General features: G+C 41.2%; 1 protein-coding gene across 4 annotated transcripts in view; it reads left to right on the top strand.

Moving 5' to 3' along the window:
• Window positions 1-10,486, top strand: part of LOC137617211 (uncharacterized) — a 48,087-nt gene extending 37,601 nt beyond the window's left edge. For all 4 annotated transcript variants that reach the window (XM_068347142.1, XM_068347145.1, XM_068347144.1 and 1 more), the window contains exons 5-8: window positions 380-494; window positions 8,093-8,162; window positions 9,821-9,957; window positions 10,393-10,486. In XM_068347142.1, coding sequence (XP_068203243.1) covers window positions 380-494; window positions 8,093-8,162; window positions 9,821-9,957; window positions 10,393-10,398 — 328 coding nt within the window. In that variant the 3' untranslated portion in view covers window positions 10,399-10,486. The remainder of the gene's footprint in view (window positions 1-379; window positions 495-8,092; window positions 8,163-9,820; window positions 9,958-10,392) is intronic.
• Window positions 10,487-22,128: the final 11,642 nt, after the last annotated feature.

The raw sequence follows: 22,128 nt of genomic DNA, 5'->3' as shown, positions 1-22,128 counted from the left end.
TATAAAAAGATGGTTAAAACAGAAAAGAACACTACTGTACATGTTTGTTTTAATTTTTTAAAGCAAACTTGCTTTGAAATTTATTTCGAACTTTTTTTTATGTAAGTGCGTCTTTGGCTGCTATCATTTTTTTTAGTTAATTGAATTGAATGATAAGAGTAATGTTTAAGGAGTAATGCATCTCCAGGGTTTGTTGCAGATTATTCTTCTTTTTTTTTCTCCTGCAAAATTATAACAGCTTCTTAATAACAGTTGCCATACTTGATTTTATTCAGTCATATTAGAGTGTTATGATTAAGCTGGACAAAATTAATCCCACTTCTTAACGATCAATTTATTTTGGGCAAAAATGAAATACCGCTAATATTTTCATTTATAGTGTTGATGTCATTAATGCCGGATATTATGGTGGAGGAAAACTTGCCTACAACGTCATCAAGAAATGTTTAGTTCTCAGCAACTTTGACCTTGATGTCTTCTTTGACGATCTGCATGTAAGCTTATCTATTGATATTTTTTACCCGTCGATTATGTCATGTTATTTTTATACTAAGCTAAAATAGGGGCTTCTTCTTTTGACCTTACTAATCCCACTATATAGCAGGTTAAGTTGCTCAAGTCTGCTTTCTCCATCTATTTCTATTCCTTCCATTTTCTTCACCCAGTCTCGGCATGTACTGTACATTCATCCTCAGAATATCCATCCATTTCATCTGTTGACACCACACACTTCTCCTTCCCATCACTTGCTTGTTCTTGGCTCTCTTGATTGGTTCCACATGGCCATAATATTTCAGACGAGCTTCCCTTGCGTTATCTTTTACATTACATATACAGTGAACCCTCGCTACTTCGCGGTTCGACAATCGCGGATTCACCACTTCGCGGGGTTTTCCCATAACCCATATATATATACATATCGCGGATTTTCCGGAAAATTCGAAAATACCGCGAAATCTGAAGACAACCAAATACGATATTTTGTTACCTGTAATTCCATTAAATTAGTAATATCTGCTCTTACTGATTGTTCATTGCATTACATATGATATATAATTCAGCACAGAAAGAAATAAAACACGAAAAGAGAATGTGATCATACGATAATTCAGTACATAGTAAAATTTAATCGAACATGAAACGCAAATCAGATGCAGTCATACCATATTAGAATGGTGTGTACTGTAATGGATGTGCTTCTTTTCCATGAATCTTTTGTATGTATACGTACGTAGTACAGTACTGCATCCAATAATATTCTTTGTTGCAAAAATCACATTTCGAATACTGTAAGCGTACGAGAGAGAGAGAGAGAGAGAGAGAGAGAGAGAGAGAGAGAGAGAGAGAGAGAGAGAGAGAGAGAGAGAGCGTAAAATAGCGTACATAAATTTTTATTATTATTGTTATTATTATTATTATTGTTGTTGTTGTTAATAAAATTATTATTGTTATTATTATTAATCATTATTATTATTATTATTACTGTACAGTATTATTATCATTATTTATTATTATTACGGTATTGTACTTAATCTACGTACGTTCAGTATGCGCGGGGGCATCTTCTATGAGTAACCAACGCGCCATAGTACTGTAAGACGGGTTGTGATTGGTTCAAGCGCTGATAGATGACGAATCAAAACTCAAGTTTTGTTATCTAGCCTGTGATTGGTGTTTTGCCCGCATCTTCTACCCGCAGCATCAAAGTTCTCGCGGGGCTGCATCGTTCACTTTCTCTTTCCGCGTATTGCTGAGTAGACGTTCTTAACTTTGTGAAGTTTAATCTGTGCTGTGTGCGACTGTTTTAAGTTGAACTTTTTGTTGAACTTTCTGTTACAATGCCTCCCAAGCGTTCTGCTTCTAGTAAGGCTGGTAGTGAGCCTAAACGCCACCGAAGGATGATGACGATAGCTGAGAAGGTTACGCTTCTCGACATGTTAAAAGATGGTAGAAGTTACGCGGCCGCCGGCCGCCATTTTGGCATCAACGAATCCACCGTTCGCTACATCAAGAAGGACGAGGCGAACATTAGAAAGACTGCTGCAATCACCTTTAGCAGATCAGCGAAGCGAGTCGTTACAACGCGTAATAAAACGGTCGTACGCATGGAAGGTGCTTTAGCTGTGTGGATTGCCGACTGCCGGAAGAAGAACATAGCGTTGGATACGAACACCATCCAAACAAAGGCTTTGAGCTTATATGAGAATTTTGCTGCAAAGGAACCTAAAGACGACGACGGCAACCATGCTGAAGATGATGATGATGCAGATGATCCTCAACCAGGGACATCCACTGATTCCCAGCCTCAGAAACGTTTTTCCGCAAGCAAAGGATGGTTCGCGAAGTTTCAGAAACGCTTCGCCCTGAAAAGCGTTTCCCTGCATGGGGAGTCTGCTTCCGCTGACACTGCCGCTGCTGAAACTTACGTGAACCAGACTTTCAAGAACATTATTGCTGAAGGTGGATACAAGCCGGAACAAGTCTTTAATATGGATGAAACCGGCTTGTTTTGGAAGAGAATGCCGTCGCGAACTTTCCTGTTCAAAGAGGAAGCCAAAGCCTCTGGCTTTAAGGCATTCAAGGATCGCGTTACCCTCGTGATGTGTGGCAATGCTGCTGGATTTTTGTTAAAGCCGGGGCTTATTTATAAGTCGAAAAATCCTCGCGCTTTGAAAAATAAAAATAAGAATCTCCTTCCCGTGTACTGGATGCATAATCAAAGAGCATGGACTACGAAGATGCTGACCTCCAACTGGTTCCACCAGTGTTTCATCCCGCAAGTCCATGAATATCTCTTAGAGAAGGGCTTGCCATTCAAGATCCTTCTCCTTATGGATAACGCTGGTGGACACGCAACTGACCTGTCGCGTGAGGGCGTTCAGGTTGAGTTCCTGCCACCCAACACCACGTCATTAATTCAACCAATGGACCAGGGGGTTATCAGGGCGTTCAAGGCCCTCTACACGAAGAATACCTTGGCGGACCTCGTTGCGTGTGTGGATGCTGCCCAAGATGACGAGGATGAAGACTTCAACTTCAAGGCGTACTGGCGGCAGTACACCATAGCCACGTGCCTGCAGAATATTCAAAAGGCACTTCAAGAGATGAAACCTGCAACCGTAAATGCAAGCTGGAAGAAGCTGTGGCCCGATATTGTTTACGACGACAAGGGATTTACTCCGTCGGAAATCCAACACTCTGCAATACGGAAATCTGTGCAGTTGGCTGCCATAATTGGGGGTGACGGGTTTGGCGACATGACGACTGAAGACGTCGACGAGTTGTTGGACTGCCATTCCCAGCCCCTAACTGACGCAGACCTCGAAGACCTGACGAAATCGGCAAGTGAGGAAGAGAGTGAGGGTACCCAGGAAGAGACCCAAGAAAATGTCGAAGAAACGGGCTTAACATTAGAACGGCTTGCCAAGTTCTGCAACCATATGAAGGAGGCGAAAGAAATGTTACAAGAGTGGGACGAGGATATGGTTCGCTCGATGCAATTCTCAAATAAGGTCGATGACATCATGACTCCCTACAGGATGCTCTTGGATCGAAAAAAGAAGCAGCGGCAACAACTTCCGATCACAATGTTCTTCCAGCCTCGCAAAAAAGAGCCAGTTCCTCCTGCTAGTACGCCTTCGGAAGAAATCGAAGAAGTTGAAGAGGTGTCCCAGGAAAAGACACCTCCGTCTGAAGAGACGTAAAATACTATCATTGACTGCACAGTAGAACACATCATCAGCTTCATCATCATCATTTCTACTGTGCAGCAAATTCATCGCCATCGTCATTCAAGTTTTTCTTGAACTTCTTTCGTGGTGAGTACAGTAACAATCTTTATTTTTTACTTTAACCTGTTTTATAGTTTAGTAATGTACGTACTGTATGCATTAAGTTAAAGGGAAGGTTTTAAAAGTCTACATGTTGTAACCTATCATATTTTTTTTGTTTAAAATTTACATTTACGTACGTAAAACAATCTCTCTCTCTCTCTCTCTCTCTCTCTCTCTCTCTCTCTCTCTCTCTCTCTCTCAAATTGTTTTCCTGCTTTGCTACGTACAAGTACTGTATAATTTATATTTGTAAGGTAACATATTTTGTAAATGCTTTTACTGTAAATACTGTATGTACTGTATCATTATTTATCACTATCATCATGCGCGTTAAATGCCTTGTTTGTTCTGAGCGTGGTTGTTTACTGAGCGTACACGCCGTCGTTTCAGGCGGCGTCATAAAGAAAAAGATTTCATTTGGAAGTCCTAAGAAAAATACGTAAACTAAAACATTGGTAATAAAAAAATCAACATACAGTACTGTATAATCAATATAATCGATGCAAAAACTAACCTATACGTACATATATGTGTACACTAAATGAGTTTGTTTCTTCATTATGATCAGAGATGAACGTAAACAAAACATTGGTTGCCATTTTTTATCGTGCTTTTTAGGTGTTTAGGAAACACATGATATAAAATCGCCTTTAATATTTGTGCCTGTTTTAGTTTAGGGTGCTGTAGTACATGCATTAAGTGTTCTGTACATTAAAGGGTGGTTTGTTAACAGTACTACGTACAAGGGAAGGTTTTAAAAGTCCGAATATACATGTTAAATAAATAGGTAAATATGCTGTCACTACTTCGCGGATTTTCACCTATCGCGCCCGCGTCTGGAACCTATCTACCGCGATAAACGAGGGTTCACTGTACCCCCATTCTTATGTCTTGGCTCTTTCTCCATTTCAGTTTTGGCATTCTAGTAATCCATCTCTCCATCCTCATCTCGGTTCTTTCCAATAGTCCATTGTCGTTCTTCTCAAGTCCCCAAGTTTCTGCCCCATATGATAATACGGGCCTCAGTACCGTCTTACAGATCTTCATTTTGAATATTAATGGCATTTTATTGTCTAAAGCAAGTCCTGTTACTTCTCTCCATTTTTGCTATGTTTCTTTCACTGTCTCACTGTTTGCTCAGTACCTCTCTCCTCTGTTGTTATTGATCCCAAGCAGTGAAACACATTGTTTTTATAGGACTCCTTTCCATGCTGAAAACCTTTATTATAGTTCTTCTGTGTCTGCTATAATGACGAAATTAGCAGCAAACATCATTTCCCCCAATTCTTCGTTGTTCCAAAGTGTATAATGACAAAGAGCAGGAATGGACTGGGAGCAGATCCCTTATGAAGGCCAACCTCCAAAGGGAGAAACACGATCTCCCAGTATATTGTCTGTGCAGCAGTTCGTGCCCCTCGTACATCATTCTCGCTAACCTTACCAACTTTTCTTGTACTCCTCTCTTTCTCAAACATCAGTAGGTTAGTACCTTCTTGGTACCCTGTCATGCACCTTTTCAAGATCCACAGATGCATGTAAACTTCCTTATTACCTTCTGGATACTTCTCTTGGAATTGTAGTATAAAGACATCAGTCACTGTGATTTTTTTCTTAGTTACAAACTGGTGCTCATGTATATCTTTCAACTCTCTCTCTACTAACTGTAATCCATATGCAAGATTTGACTGTTCCTTAACATTGTTCTGTAAAACAACAGCTGTCGTTAGGGATATCTTAAAATGACATTTTCATGTTTTTGTCTGATCAGTGACCTACAAGTATTAATCTAAAACACTTCCTATTAATTTTTATAGCTAATATAGTGCATTTTATGAAAGAGGTCTAAAGTATACATAGTTACTTTGATATTGCTGTTGTTTGTTTACTTGTTCAAGTCTTGACACTGTACCAATGGTAATTGCTAAACTTAATAGTGTTTATTGGAATTAGTTTGAAAACTATTAATGATATCTGTCTATCTGTTTTATCTTTTTTAAAACGTGACTTTGAAATTACGATACTTTTAATTAAGGGACTTGTCTATTATCAACAGAATTTTGTACATAAGGTGTATGTAGGCAGTGAATGTTACATACAGACACATTTTATAAAATACATTATATGAATTTACAAAAAAGACTACTTCAAATGAAAAGGTTTTTTTCTAATAAGCAAATGCAGTCCCAGGTATGAACCATAACCTGTGATGTAAAATTTTGAAGATACTTTCAATTGTGGATTTGCAACGGCGTTTGAAAAGACGCAATAGTGTGATAACGTCTTTCACCTTAGATTGAATAAAGAAATTTCAAATTTGAATGACCCCCAGTCGTGCAATATTACCAAAATATATAAGTTCTTGCTAGGTTCCTAACTGAACTAGAAGGGTTGATGAATGGCTTTAAGATAATTTGATTAATTGTTCATATGACTATTACAGAAAGAGACAGTTTTAATTGCAACATATGATTATTTATAAGCTTCCATGAAGATCTATGGAATTATGTTTGAAGGGTGGAGCAAAGGAATTTGGTTGTTGCAGGATCAAAATCGTCAACATTTATGGAATTTCCCTATAAGGGAGGTCGCTTGAAATTTCCATATGTACAATTATTTTTCCAGTCACTGTCCTAGCTGTGAGTCATTGCTTCTGATAAGTAGCGAGGAATTGTTAATGAATCTACCTCATTATTTTCTTTTAGGTCCTGTTTTTAAACAAAATATTTATGTATACGGAACTTGTGATGTTTCTTTGCATCAGTGTAATTTTTAAGCGTTCCCGGTGTTTTATCATCATCTCGTTCATTTGTGAGGACTTGGATTTGTTTGTTCATTTTAGGTCTGTAAAGATTGGATAGTACCTTTCCTTTTGTAACTTATTTGTCTATTTTTCTTATTGTTCGCTAAACATATATGTGTTGGAACACTCCCAATTTTTATAAAAATTCAATACTTGCCTTTTCCTATGTTTGTTCAGTAAACTAAGGACAAAGTATATTTGAAAATACTGTTATTGTTATTACTGTATAGTATTACCAGATAATTGAATGCAATTTTTTTTTTAATTTAAGGCAACCAATTTTTACTTGATACAAGTTTTTCCAAAGTAAATTTTGAGCAGTCCTTTATGTAAGATGTGTCCAAGCATTGTCAACCATTCATCGCTATATAATTTTTGTTTGGTAATTAGACAATGGGACTATGTTAACTGTCAATGATACTAATACAGTACATTATGTAATTGTTATCATAGTAAAATAACTAGTTATGCTTATTTCAGATGTATTTCCTCTCTTTTACATGCAATTTTTTTTTTACCTTGTTCCACCTGACTAACGTAAACCATTGAAATTTAAAGGGGACTGTAATACTCGACTGTAGTAATTTACTCAGTTTTGGATATATCTTTTGTGAGCTAAAAGATTATTTTTGCCATATAACTCAGTAAATTTATTTTTCATAAGATGGTAATTTTGGTCTCATTTTGAATTTAAATACTGTAATTATAATTATAATTTTTCTTACTGGATTATCAATATACTAGCACATTATTTGTATGCCTTGTTGCAAACTCCCCAGCTTCATTTCAAGACTGAGCTCTTCTTTTATGTACTTGAACGTAGCAGCCATAACACATACAAGAGTTACTCTCACCACTTAGACACTTAAATGTAATCATGTATTTGCTCTTATCCACTTGTAAAGTTATAAAATTGTTCAGGCTTTACTCGAGAGATTTACAATATTTTCAAAAGTTCTTGGGAAATAGCTTGGGATGGTTTCAAAAGAGATCAAAGCACAGTACAGCATAATATCCTTAATATATTAGCACAGCAGTAACTTCACTCCCTGTAAGAAATCAACAAAGTCAAGTTGCAATTTTTCAGTAAATAATGTTATGCATACTGTTGCAGGGGGTCACCCACCCATAAGTTTGTTTAGTAGTCTTTCAGCGCTATACTAAATGAGTCTTCTTCAAGAAGTGCAATCACTGAAGATCATTATCACTTACTGTACTTCTGATCACATAAAAAATATCTATCTAGTGTTTTAGATTATATTCTCATATATCAAAAAATCATATTGGCTCAGTTGACTTTAATTAGATTTATAACATCATACCATAACTGTCTTTCAAAGAGTTCTTTTTACAGCTATCAACAGTATTCTTGTCCATATAATATCCAGCTTTGATGGAAAATTTGTTTGAATATCTCTGTGCATGTGAATTTTTTTTATTGACTTGTCTATTTTTGCAGGTTGTACTTGATGCTATTTTTGGAGGTGGGGATATGGCTGACCTAGTGAACAGCGTAATAGACGAAATTGGTCAGTATATATCTTTTCTCCTGTTGTTTATTTTTCTTTTTTCTTAATTTGTTTACATGGTTATAACCTCTGCCAACAAAGTTGGAGAGAAGGTTATGTTTTAGCCGTTGTGTGTTTGTGTGTGAACAACTTTACTCATAGAATAGTAAAACTTTCAGGTATTAATTGTTATGTTGAGACGTTGCATCGATTCAATTTTGAAAGTCTTAGGTCCAAGGTCGAGCAAAAGGTCGTTTGTGTGTGAACAACTTTCTGGCCACAATTTTACTCAGAATCGGGATCCTTTCCGGGATTGATTGTAATGTTGAGACGTGGAAGTGATTCAGTTTTGAAAGTCCTAAGTCAAAGTTCAAGGTCACGCAAAAGGTCGAGAAATAAGCTGCCATGACGAAGGTCTGCGCTCTACTGAGTGCCCTAGTTCAATTTTGTTTTGGCAAGTAGCGGGCAATTTTAATTCGGTCTTGTTTTCATTTTATTTATCGTAGTATTTATATGAATTATTACTGTCTATTAGTATATAATATAGTACAATTGCCCTTAGTGCAATATAATGTTTTGGATTGTTAAATTGGTGAAATGTTGTTAATGAACATCATCAAAAAATATGCAAAATAGTACTTTTGAAAAACTAAATAAAGAACCAAGCAGCTGATTTAGAAAACCAACCACACTGTTGCCATTGAGCTATAACAGTGTCCATAACCATAGTTGTTCTGACGCCAGATTCAATTATCAAATATGAAATCAATATGCCAATGATAAAGTATGATCTGGATTGTTGATTGACCTATATATTTTGCAGCTGCTTTTCAAAGCATACCTTTACTGTATTTCACTGGAGGAGGGAGCTTTCAGAACTCGGAGAACAAAAACCTTTTCTTTATTTCCCAGATTTATAACAAACCTTACAGAGAAGTTATACAGTTTAATGGTAAAATAAACCGTAGATTTCCAGAATAAATAATTTCACACAGCCACTTAAAGGGTTAACTACTGCACTAGTTGTTCAGGGGCTGCTTTCCACTTGATAAGGATAGAAGAACCATTGTCCTCCCCTGTCAATGGTTAGAATTTTCTTGCTTGAGGGTACTGTACACTCAGGCACACTATTTTATCTGTTTCCTTACTTTTTTTTTCCTCTCTAGGCTATTTTCCCTGTCGGAGCCCTTGGGCTTGTGGCATCCTGCTTTTCCAACTAAGGTTGTAGCTTAGCGAGTAATAAGAAAAACAAAAATGCCTGATGGAATATACAGTATATAAGAATAGAAGAAGTCCAGCACTATAGTATATTGACTAACAGAAATGCACAGAAAATGTTATAGAAAATTTTGTAGGACGGGAATAGTATACTTGATATTGAGATATGTAGAGTAAGTTACTGAATACAGAAAAGTACAAGTGGCCATTGAATTTTGTCTTGGTTTCCTGTAGGCTGCACCTTGTAGTTTTCAACAAATTCTTAAATAAGGTGGGAGACAGTAAATGTTGTCACACTAAATTTCTATATAGAAGAAATAAATCTTAAGGTTTAAAAACAGTACTGTCAATCAGTGTTTTACTTTGGAAATTGACCAATATGTTGATCATTGAAGGTATGAACAAACTCAGTGATTTATTCAAGCATTCACCAAATCCATAATAGTAATTTGGTATTACAGCACCTGTCATGTTCTACGCCGTTTGGGGAGCGATGAAGCCTATATTGGTCGATGCTATAGAAGATGGCATTAACGAAATCTTATGTAAGATCCCTGTCACAAATGGAGACCTAGAATCACTCGAGTTTGAATTTACAGTAAGTAAAATTAATAGATGCATTATAAGTAAGTCGTCCAACATAAGTAAGTCAACCAACAGCCTCTCCTTAGTAAACCTACTAAAATTCAAAACATACAAGAAAATACTATTAGCCCTACGGTATTAACCAGACTAATGCATCAAGGAGAATCTGTTTATAAGAAGCTTGTAATATAAAATAAACAAATATAAGCTTGGTGATGATATCCATTAAGGTTTTTTTTATTGTATTTTATAGTAGTGAATCATCAACTGAAGTTTTCTGATAAAAAAAAACTCTTAGTAATAAATCAAAAGCTTATCCATATCACAGTGAATATGATTAAATTAAAAGTCAAGCATATTTTTTTTATGAATGTTGCATTTGCTGCATATCTGTTGTTCCACTACAGGATACAGTGCCATATTTGATATAATTTTCTTCTCTTTAAAGTACTGATGAAATGACTTCTGGGCTCTAACACTTACAGAGGATGGAGTAGAACCATTTGAAATGAAGCGAGCTTAATAAACTACCCTAAATTCTATATTTTTCTTTTATTTTCATCTACTGAAGCAATACATAATATTGAAACATACAGTACATATTTTCAGGGTCATTTATTGCACACAGGAAATATATATTTTTGTACAGACTTCTTAAGTACAGTACTTTATTTTATTATCTATAAGATTGTCATTTTGTACAATTTATGTATACTGTGAAAGAGACAGTGAAAGATGGAAATGGAAGGTTGTTAAAAGGAGAGGAGGCAAGGAAAAGGTGGGCGGAATATTTTGAATTTACCGAATGTTGAGGATAATAGGGAGGCAGATATAATTGCTTTTGCAGGTGTTGAGGTGCCGGTGATGGGAGATGAGAATGAGAGAGATTACAATAGTGGAAGTGAGGAGAGCACTAGATGAAACGAGGGTAGGAAAAGCATCTGGTATGGATGGTGTGAGAGCTGAGATGTTGAAGGAGGGGGGGGGGGGGGTGACTGTACTTGAATGGTTAGTGAGATTATTTAATATGTGTTTTGTGTTGTCAATGGTACCAGTAGATTGGGTTTGTGCGTGTATTGTACCACTAAATAAGGGTAAGGGAGATGTGCATGAGTGTTGTAATTCAAGAGGTATTAGTTTGTTGAGTGTAGTTGGAAAAGTGTATGGTAGAGTACTGATTGATAGGATTAAGGATAAAACAGAGAATGCAATCTTAGAAGTACAGGGTGGTTTTAGAAGAGGTAGGGGTTGTATGAATCAGATTTTTACAGTTAGGCAGATATGCAAGAAATATTTAGCAAAAGGTAAGGAGGTGTATGTTGCGTTTATGGATCTGGAGAAAGCGTATGATAGAGTTGATAGGGAAGCAATGTGGAATGTGATGAGGTTATATGGAGTTGGTGGAAGGTTGTTGCAAGCAGTGAAAAGTTTCTACAAAGGTAGTAAAGCATGTGTTAGGATAGGAAATGAAGTGAGCAATTGGTTTCCAGGGAGAGTGGGCCTGAGACAGGGATGCGTGATGTCGCCGTGGTTGTTTAACTTGTATGTTGGAGTGGTGAGAGAGGTGAATGCTCGAGTGCTCGGATGAGGATTAAAACTGGTAAACGAGAATGACCATGAATGGGAGGTAAATCAGTTGCTGTTTGCGGATGATACTGTACTGGTTGCAGACGCGGAGGAAAAGCTTGGCCGATTAGTGACAGAATATGGAAGGGTGTGTGAGAGAAGGAAGTTGAGAGTTAATGTGGGTAAGAGTAAGGTTATGAGATGTACAAGAAGGGAAGGTGGTGCAAGGTTGAATGTCATGTTGAATGGAGAGTTACTTGAGGAGGTGGATCAGTTCAAGTACTTGGGATCTATTGTTGCAGCAAATGGTGGAGTGGAAGCAGATGTACATCAGAGAGTGAATGAAGGGTGCATAGTGTTAGGGGCAGTTAAGGGAGTAGTAAAAAGTAGAGGGTTGGGCATGAATGTAAAGAGAGTTCTATATGAGAAAGTGATTGTACCAACTATGTTGTATGGATCGGAGTTGTGGGGAATGAAAGTGACGGAGAGACAGAAATTGAATGTGTTTGAGATGAAGTGTCTAAGGAGTATGGCTGGTGTATCTCAAGTAGATAGGGTTAGGAACAAAGTGGTGAGGGTGAGAATGGGTGTAAGAAATGAGTTAGCAGCTAGAGTGGATATAAATGTGTTGAGGTGGCTTGGACATGTTGAGAGAGTGGAAAATGGCTGTCTGCTAAAGGTGATGAATGCAAGATTTGATGGGAGAAGTACAAGCAGAAGGCCAAGGTTTGGGTGGATGGATGGAGTGAAGAAAGCTCTGGGTGATAGGAGGATAGATGTGAGAGAGGCAAGAGAGCGTGCTAGAAATAGGAATGAACGGCGAGCAATTGTGACGCAGTTCCGGTAGGCCCTGCTGCTTCCTCCGGTGCCTTAGATGATCGCGGAGGTAGCAGCAGTAGGGGATTCAGCATTATGAAGCTTCATTTGAGGTGGATAACGGGGGAGGGTGGGCTGTGGCACCCTAGCAGTACCAGCCGAACTCGGTTGAGTCCCTTGTCAGGCTGGGAGGAACGTAGAGAGGAGAGGTCCCCTTTTTTTTTTTTTTTTTCATTTGTTTGATGTCGGCTACCCCCCAAAATTGGGGGAAGTGCCTTAGTATATGTATGTATGATGTATACTTGACAATATACAGTAGTGTACCGTATTCCAAAATTTTTTTAATGTACGTTACAAGAAAATTGTATATCATAGAACCCTCATCGAATATGTTTAATTACTGATTGGTATTGTCTAAAACACAAGTAAATAATGTACAGTCATACCTCATCATTCCTCCATTTTAACAATTTTTAACAAGAAAAAAATCTCTTGGTATTTATTGTTGTTAGGACTTATTTGAGCCCTGAAGTGTTATTACCGGTATATTTGCTTGTTCCAGTTGTAAAAATAAACAAAGCATGTGTGTTTCATTTTAGCTCTTACTCAGTAAAATTCTTGCTAAAATTCTCCATAAACCTTATAAAAAAATTAGTGCAAATATGTCACTCTGTGACTTGAGGTTAGTGATAAGAGCTAAACAACAAGGAAAATATGGTATTTATAACCCATGATTAGCATATAGTATCCAGGTGATAGGATTACATAGGGTATCATTTGCAAAAGATCAAAACAGTTGCTCTCTTATCTGTTGAAAAATATGCCTCAAATGGGTAAATGGCTCTGTAACAAGTGGCCAACAGGTGTACAGTACAAGTGCCTGCCTGAGGTCATGCATCTCTTACCTGGCTACTGGGTAGGCAAGGGAACCTGGGTCAAAGCCCTTTGGCTGTAACACTGAGCCACTGTCCCAGCCCCATGCATTGGCCCCTTTATGCTTTGGCACAGGCTGTAATCCCCTCCCCCCATGGGGTGGGGGATCACCCGAGGTTTGTCCACTCCCCAAAAGGAAAAGTGATGGTGTCAAGACTTACAACTACGACTGTATTTTTTCAGCTTATTCATCTTTCTCTTGGAAGAAGTGTCAGAATCAGAAATGTTAGGGGGAGGAAAAAGAAGGAAACGAATTTGTTCCTCCAGACACCTGCAAGCAGGGAAGTCAAAGTCCAGGCAACCAAAGGCAATGAATCTCTCCCAAGGAAACCACTAGTTTTTCCACCAAGACACCGTGCCCTCTCCTTGACACAGGATACAGAAGTACCCCGTTCAGTGAAGGGAGTAGAGTCCACTGTACAAGAAAGAAAGGTGAAGGAGTACTTCCAAGGTCTTCCAACACATGGCAGACAGAAGGGGTACACAGGGCCATGCTCCTTTGTCCCATCTGGATCCTGGGTAGCCAGGGGAATCCTGGGGAGCAAATCGCTCGTCCGCTTACTGGTTTAATCCGATTCTGCATGCAGAGAAGTTGAAGTCTTAGTGATCAGATCATTGATGGGTATCCTTTTATCAATATGGGGTAGAACAGGACCCATTATTATTATAATAACTAGCTAAGCTACAACCTTAGTTGGAAAAGCAGGATGCTATAAGCCTAAGGGGTCTAAAAGGGAAAATATCCCAGATAGAACAGATAGAAAAGTATGCCCTATTGCTTAGAAAAGTTTAGCAGCGTTCACCATCCGGGTAGGAAAGGTGGAGAAGAGAGCCCATGCTCTTCCAACACATTCTGACAGATGGACACAGGGTTGTGCACCTCTACCAGAGAAATCAGATTCACAGGACTGGGGCACAGCCGGGAACCACCCGGGTCCTCATGTGGCACACTCGCTGACACACTTAACACAAACACGGGCTGCGGCCACAGATGAGAAGGGAGCCTTGGGTCCCGGTCAGAGGCACAGGCCACGGCTGATGGCAAGAGTGACACTTAAGGAGCACTACATACAGGGATCACCACTGGGGTCAGTGGTATAGTGATCGACGCTTAAGGAGCACTACATACAGGGGGTTGCCACTGGGGTCATTGGTATATTGGTCACTGACACCTCTGTTTTTAAAATCACCACTAAATCACTGGTGTCACCATTGGGGTACTGGCACTATGGTTGCTGTGGAGAAGTAGCCGTAGCTATCCGCTTCTTCAAAAAGACATTGAGGGCCTACCTGCAATACTTAAAGTCAAAGGTCACTCGTTGTTGGCGGTCTGCAAAAAAGAGCTTCCAGCACATGTTGGAGTGTGATAATCACCTAACACTCCACAAAATATGAAAAACTCCTTAATGTAGATCCCAATTCTCCCTGCACCTGAAGCATACTCTGAATTTTACGACTCATTACAAAAAATGTTTCGGACAACGAAAGGAGGTACGGTGCGAGAGCTTGACCATCTCCGAGACTGATTTTAAAATTCGTGCTCCGCCAGCCCGTAAACTCGCAACCATCCTCCTACACTCCCATTGGTTATCTCCCTACTCGGATGCTAGTTACCACCATGAGATCCTGGTCTCCTATTGGTCAGCATCTGTACTGTATCCCATCATGCATGTACGCATTGGCATTCCTGACTTTTCGTTTCGGCAGTGGTATCGTACGCATTGACTTACTGATTGTGATTTCGCTTTCGTAACAATTGTACAATACAGTATACGTTGCATCATTAGCCATGGGTCTCAAGAAAGTTGCTGATGTCAAGGGAAAGAAGAGGAAGACGCTTTCCATGGAGATGAAGATGGAAATAATCAAGAAATACGAGGCTGGCATCCGGTCAAGTGTGCTCGCGAAGGAATATCACCGAAATCCGTCTACGATAAGAACGTTCCTTAAGCAGAAGGAAGCTATCAAAGCAGCAACACCTTCTAAGGGCATGACTGTTTTCTTCAGCAAGAGGAGCCACGATGAGATGGAGAGACTGATGCTTGTCTGGATAAAGGACAAAGAAATGGCTGGAGACACTTACTGAAGCGATAATCTGCCAGAAAGTCAGCGCCATTTTCGGTGATCTTGTGCATGCTCAGGCCGTAGCAGACACAGGAGAAGGAATATCGAAGCAGGAACCCCCAGAGTTCAAGGCTTCTCGTGGGTGGTTTGAAAAATTTAAGAGACGCTCAGGCATTCATTCGGTGGTGCATCATGGGGAGGCTGCAAGCTCGGACACGAAAGCGGCCGATGCCTTTGTTAAAAAGTTCAACAAGTTGTCTGTCTGGGAAGGCTACAGTCCCAAGCAAGTCTTCAATTGCAATGAAACGGCTTTTTTTGGAAAAAAAAATGCCTCGTCGAACGTATATCATGGCAGAAGAGAGGCTACCGGGGCGTAAGCCTATGAAAGACAGGCTTACCCTTGCACTCTGTGCAAATGCCGGTGGGGATTGCAAGGTGCCCCTGCTGTTGTATCACTCCGATACTCCTTGAGCCTTCAAGACCCACAAAGTCGCTAAGAAAAATCTAAACGTGCCGTGGAGGGCTAATGGAAAAGCATGGGTAACAAGACAATTGTTCATCGAGTGGATAAATATTTGTTTTGGCCCGATTGTGAAAAAGTATTTGGAAGAGGAGCGCCTCACTATGAAGTGCCTGCTGGTGGTTGATAATGCCCCTGCTCACCCTCCTGCCCCCGAAGAAGATATTGTTGCAGAATATTCCTTCATCAAGGTTTTTTATCTTCCACCGAACACCACCCCTCTCCTCCAGCCCATGGACCAGCAAGTGATTTCAAATTTTAAGAAGCTTTATTCGAAATATCTCTTCAAGATATGTTTCAAAATCATTGAGTGCATAAATCTCACCCTTCGTCAATTTTGGAAGGAGCATTTTGATATTGTCGTATGCCTCAAAATCATCGATAAGGCTTGGCAGGAAGTTTCGAGGCGCACCTTGAACTCTGCTTGGAAGAAGCTGTGGCCGAATGCCGTCTACGCACGAGATTTCGAGGGCTTCCATGCAGACCAAGCTGAAGCCGATTCTGAAAATGTTGGCGATCCTGAACCTATTGCTCAATCTGGAGTTGCCAAGATCGTTACACTCTGGAAGTCTATGGATCTGGAAGTTGATTAGCCAACATTGATGAGCGTAATGAGGAGCACCAAGAGGAACTTATGACGGATGGCCTGAAGGAGTTGGAGGCCATGCGAGTGAACGTCGTTCAGGAAGATTACAGCGTGGGGGAGGAGGATGATCCACTGACAACGGCAGAAATTAAGGAGGGTCTAGATGGCTTCTTTAAAATGATGCCTCTCTTAGAAAAGACACACCTAAAAACTTCTTACAGGTCGTGCGCTTGAGTACTGTAATGAAGTTTGCCCGATTCATTTCAGGAAAATTTTAAGAAGCACGCAGAAACAAGCTTTTTTGTACGATTATTTTAAAAAGAGGCCTTCGGTAGCAGCAGACCAAGCGCCAGCTAAAAAACTAAAGAAAAGTGGCGGTGATGAAAAAAATACGATGTGTAATTAAATTTAGAAAATACAAAACGTGAAGTAAAAAAAAAATAGAAAAAGAAAAATAAAAAGAAATTTTATTTTCAAGTTTATTGTAAAGTTAAGTGTTAATATTTCCTGCCAATTGTAAATGTGTTTCCTAAAATTAAGTGTTTACGTTTTCTGCCACTTGTTACGTTTTCCGCCGTTTTTCATCCTCCTCTACCTCCCCGCACTTCACTCTCGCACATTGCCTCACTCCAAAGGTAAGGTTCCACATTTTTGGTAATGTATTTTTACTGTTTGCTCTGATGAAACATCTCTTTTACAGGTTACCAATGGCTGATTAATTATAAAATTATCAAAATACAGTACTTTTCATACATTTAATACTGTTTAGTGGAGTGTATTCTTTTTATAATCATTTAATGTGGTGTTTTTGTAGGGTCTGGAACAAATTGGGCTATTTACATGTAAAAGGTGACTCACAAGACTAAAAAATCACTTTACGAAAGCCATTACGGAACCAGTTAATTTCGTGTTGTGAGGCTTTACTGTACTTATTTTGGCTGGAGACAAAAGTGAGGAGCCTTTTACAGGTAGGTGGACACACTACTCGCCCGTGCTCGTCACTTGTCATTAACTAAATCCTTAACAATTTTATTGGCCGTTCTAGCTCCTCTGAAGACATTCTCTATTTTAAATGATGAAAGGTTTGTATATACATAGGAACATAAAAATTACACATGCTTCCTTTCATGGAAGTCTTTCTTGTAGCAGTTACAGTTTGCACTGATAAGGCTATAACTGCATGTTTCCCTTTGCCATCCTCCTAGGAGTTTTTACAACAAATCATATTTCAGATCTTTGGTTGGGATTGCAAGTTGTGCGTGTGGCAAGAGGATTGTTGGAGGTAGCATTAGGAAGGGTAGTGAATGGTGGGATGAAGGAGCAAAGATAAAAGTGGAAGAGAAAAATAGGACATTTGAAGAATGGCTGCAGAGTAATAGTGCAGATAAGTATGAAAGAGAGAGAAAAATTTGTCCGGGCTAGGCCACATAAATCATAAGATATAAAAGCAAACACTTTATCAGAAGACCTAGGTAGAAAAGAATTATAAAAAGTTAGTAAAGTAATAATTTGTTAATACACATTGTCCTGTCACATATGTAATGTGTATGCCTGTTGCTGTAAGTAGTGGTTATGCATTTCAGCTCTTTACAGCAAACTTATTTTTCTAAATAAAAGTAAAGTCAGAAATGTATCATGCTGTATTTTTGTGTAATATTACTTTCTGATCATACCCAAAATGTGGTGTTGGTTATTTTTTCTTTTTGTTCCCATACTAACAAACCTTCCATTATTTATGAGGATTATGTTTCAGCGGCAGTTGGAGGTAGCCATTAGATTTTTATTGTGAGGTGGCAGCCCTGCCTAACCGCTTGAGCGGGTAGGCTGAGGGTAGCTGGGGTGGGTACCCAGCTGCCTCTATATATACTCTCACATCAGTGAGCGCCGTCACTTTTTCTTTTGGCTCGGTAGAGATCAGACGTGTTCGCTCTCCTCCTGACTGTCATTGGACTTTTTCAATTTTGCTTTTCCTTTTCAGGTGTGCATCTATTCTCATGCGATTGCGTTCATCATGCAAACCTGACCAGGGCGTGATGGTGCGGCATGCGGGACCTTCATGTCGTCCTTGGAGACCGACCTGTGCCACGTCTACCTGTCACCTTCTAGCCCTTCCACGCGTGGACGAGGTGATCGCTCGCGTTGCCCTCTCCAACGGCCCCCTGCTGACAACGAACTCTTCGTGCTGGGACCTCGTCGTCCCCTAACTTTCAACCCTTTGTTTTTCCGCATCGCCATCACCTCGCCCTTCTGGACTCTCTCCCTGATCGCCGTTCGCGATGATCGGAAGATCTTCTGGATCGTAGGTCATCACGATCCGAGCGCTCTTCTTCTAGTAGGCAATCACTCTTTACAGCCTCACGCTCACGAGACTGCAGGTCTCGATGCTCTCATCGGAGGCGTTCCTCTTCACTAGGACGAGTCTCGCAATCGCGTTGTACGATCAGGAGCAGCCTTGACTGAGGTCCAGATGCTCACGTTCTAGATCTCTGTGCTCTAGATCACGAGGACGGCGCTCGCGAGGACAACGCTCCTGTTCACGAGGGCAGCGTTCACCCTCGCGAGGTTACCGTTCACGAGAACAATGTTCTCGATTGCGAGACCGATGCTCACGTTCGCGAGTTAAGCATTCGCGACATCCATGCCGTTCTCTAACGAGAACTAGACGCTCTCGTTCATGAACACGAACTGCATGTTTGTGATCAAGGTATAGACGTTCCTCATCTAGAGGTAGAGGTAGGCGTACACACTGTCCATCAGCACGTAGCCCCTCAACCAGACCTTCCAAACGACCTCGGACCAGACCTGAAGATGAGAATAACCATTCCTGTAACATGCATCAGCTAAACCCCCAGTACCTTTTACCGCTTGGGGAGTTATAGGAAAGCGTTCGCCTATGCGATACTTGGAAGCGCGTCCCGCTGTGACGCGTTTTCCATCTAGAGAGTCCCTACTATTCGGCCTTCTCTGCTGACTTCGTCGGACGTAAGTGCTTCTCTGGGGCAGCAGGAAGGCGATAGACCTTCCTCTTCCTTTGTGGCTCCTAGTGCGAGCACTTCTGCTCGTAAATCGTGTCGGTTGACTCGTGTTGGCACTATCGATTTTGTGCATGAATCGAGCGATTTTGCGAGCGATTCACAAGCAGATGTGTATGAACCATGAGCAAGTGCGGTACCAACAACTTCGCCTTGTCCCTCTGCATCTTCCACCTCCATCAGAAGACCGACACCCCTTCCCAGAAAGGTTCAAGGAGCCCCCTAATAGGTTCGCGAACGGTCTTATAAGTTCAGACCTTCCTTCACGCCTGAAGGAACGTGTTCCTCGGCCTCAGAGGTTATCACCTCTGTCGACTTGAGCGTCCTTCTAGAGTTCCGCCCAAAGAACACTCTTCTAGGGAAAACCAGGGTTTAACTAGAAGTTCAGAGCTTCCTCCATGGGTTAACACTTTCATGACCACCCTCCTGAAGACTGAATGTGGCTCCTACGCAGTCACAACCTCCGACTGGCTCAGTCAAAGCTACCCCTAGGATCCCCCTGGAACCCTCATCGGGTTCGTCAGTTGGGAGTCGGGACCCTAGAAGAAAGTTAACGGCAGACAGAGCGCACAGATCACCTCTACCCCAGTCGCGTGCTGAAGGTCCTATTCCTTGTGATCCCTATATGACCAACTTACTTTTTATGCCAGTTAAGGTAAAGGAGGTCATCACTAAGAAGCAGAAGAGAAGGATGAGAGGTGTAACACCACTTCATGCCGATATCATCCATCCTAGGACTGAGTAGGGACATAGGCTCGCCCAGGGAGATTGCGATCCATCCCTTCAACCCTCAAAAAAATGAGGTAGTGCCCCCAGACCAACGTCCGGTTTCTGTACCGCCTCCAGAGGAGGAGCCTTCAGCTCTTACAGCCAAGGCTTCTTCAAGTGCCTCATAGACCTCACAGGTTTCCCCTCCTAAGACCGCAGAGGAATAATTTCCTGTGTGTAGAGAATTGAAGGACACGAAGACAAAACCTAAGAACGCTGTGGCACTGGAAGCAATAATGGCTGATTGCACACAGACGGTCCCCTGTGGCGGGTCCTCCCAGTGATTCTGTCGACGTCCCTCACCTACCCCAGGCTCTGGAGGCGACCTTGGCGGTGGACGACCCCTTATACTCGGAAGATGAGAATCTGCCAAAAGTGTCCAATTCCACCATGACCCTTGACCCTTCTGTACGCAGTTGAGCTCCTGAACATAAAAAGAGGCGCGAAGTACGCCAGGCAGGCTGCTTCGTGGCTCAATCTATGGCTGTGATCCTTAGGTTTCTTGGTTCGCTCCCACAATCTTTCAAAAGAGTCAGCCAGGAAGAATATGGAGTCTTTCCTGTTGTCAGGTACCCGGACTCTCGAGTTCCTATCGCACCATGTTGTCAACCTGTGGGCAAACGCCATTCTCAAGAGAAGGAATACCGTCATAGGTAGGTTCCACAAACAGGTGCCAAAAGTGGAAGTCTCACGGTTGAGGAATTCCATCATCGACGGTTCATCTCTCTTCATTCTGGACAAGATAGAGAGGGGTTGCTGAGGGATGGAGGAAATTGTCAAACGATTCTCTCCTCTGTAGGGCCATGACATCGAGGACCTATGGTAGATCTTCCCAGTCTTCACGGCCTCAGCAAGCACCTTCCTCTACTCACCAGTCAACTTCTAGGTCTTCTGGACCCTCTAAAGTGTCAAAGTGGCCCTTTCCATCCAAAGGACAGAAGGGGTCCAAGTCCATCAGAGGAAAGAAGGGAGGAAAGGGAGGTGGCCGAGGTGGTCCCTCCCAGTAGGAATGGCATTCCTCATCACCTGCCACCTGTGGGAGGATGCCTACAGCACCGCTGGCAGAGGTGGCAACTCCACGGGGCAGATCCCTGTACGGTCGAAGTGATCGCCCTAGGGTATCACATCTCTCCCTCCTCTGATTCGGGATCCGGTTCATCTAAACTTCTATGCAAAGGGATCTGCAAAGTCCAGACCATGCTGCAGAAGGGTGCTCTCCAAGAGGTTGCGGACAGTTCCTCAGGCTTCTACAGTCAAATTTTTCTGGTGAAAAAGACGACTGGAGGCTGGAGACCAGTCATCGATCTCTCCCCTCTGAACAAGTTTGTTCAAGAGACTCGGTTCAAAATGCAGACGGCAGACACGGTCATCCAAGCGGTTCGTCCAAGGGTCTTCATGTGCATACTTGATTTGAAGGATGCATACTTCCAGATCCCAAACTATCAGTCTTCAAGGAAGTATGAGATTCATACACGAGCAAAAGACATACCAGTTCAAGGTTCTATGCTTCGGTCTCGCGAGAGCTCCTCAGGTATTCAGCAGATTATTCGCCCTAGTGTCATCTTGGGCTTACAGGAACGGCATCCATGTACTCGGATATTTAGACGACTGGCTGGTCCTAGCAGACTCGGAGATGACCCTTCTTCGTCACCGGGACATGCTTCTCAAGTTTTTTTAGGACCTAGGGGTTCTGATAAATCATGAGAAGTCATTACTGCAACCTTCACAGAGACCACTATACCTCGGTATAATCATAGGCACTATCCAAGAGAAAGTCTTCCCATCAAACGAAAGAGTACACAGACTGAAAGAAGTGACCGCACCCTTCCCCAGGAAAGAAGTTCTGCCAGCCTCTCGTTGGTTGAGTCTGTTAAGCTATCCAAGCTCTCTCATCTGTCT

Source organism: Palaemon carinicauda, chromosome 23 (assembly GCF_036898095.1).
Source record: "Palaemon carinicauda isolate YSFRI2023 chromosome 23, ASM3689809v2, whole genome shotgun sequence".
Classification (NCBI taxonomy): Eukaryota; Metazoa; Arthropoda; class Malacostraca; order Decapoda; family Palaemonidae; genus Palaemon; species Palaemon carinicauda.
The sequence above is the reverse complement of the archived record's forward strand: the minus strand, read 5'-3'. Positions and strand labels throughout refer to the sequence as shown.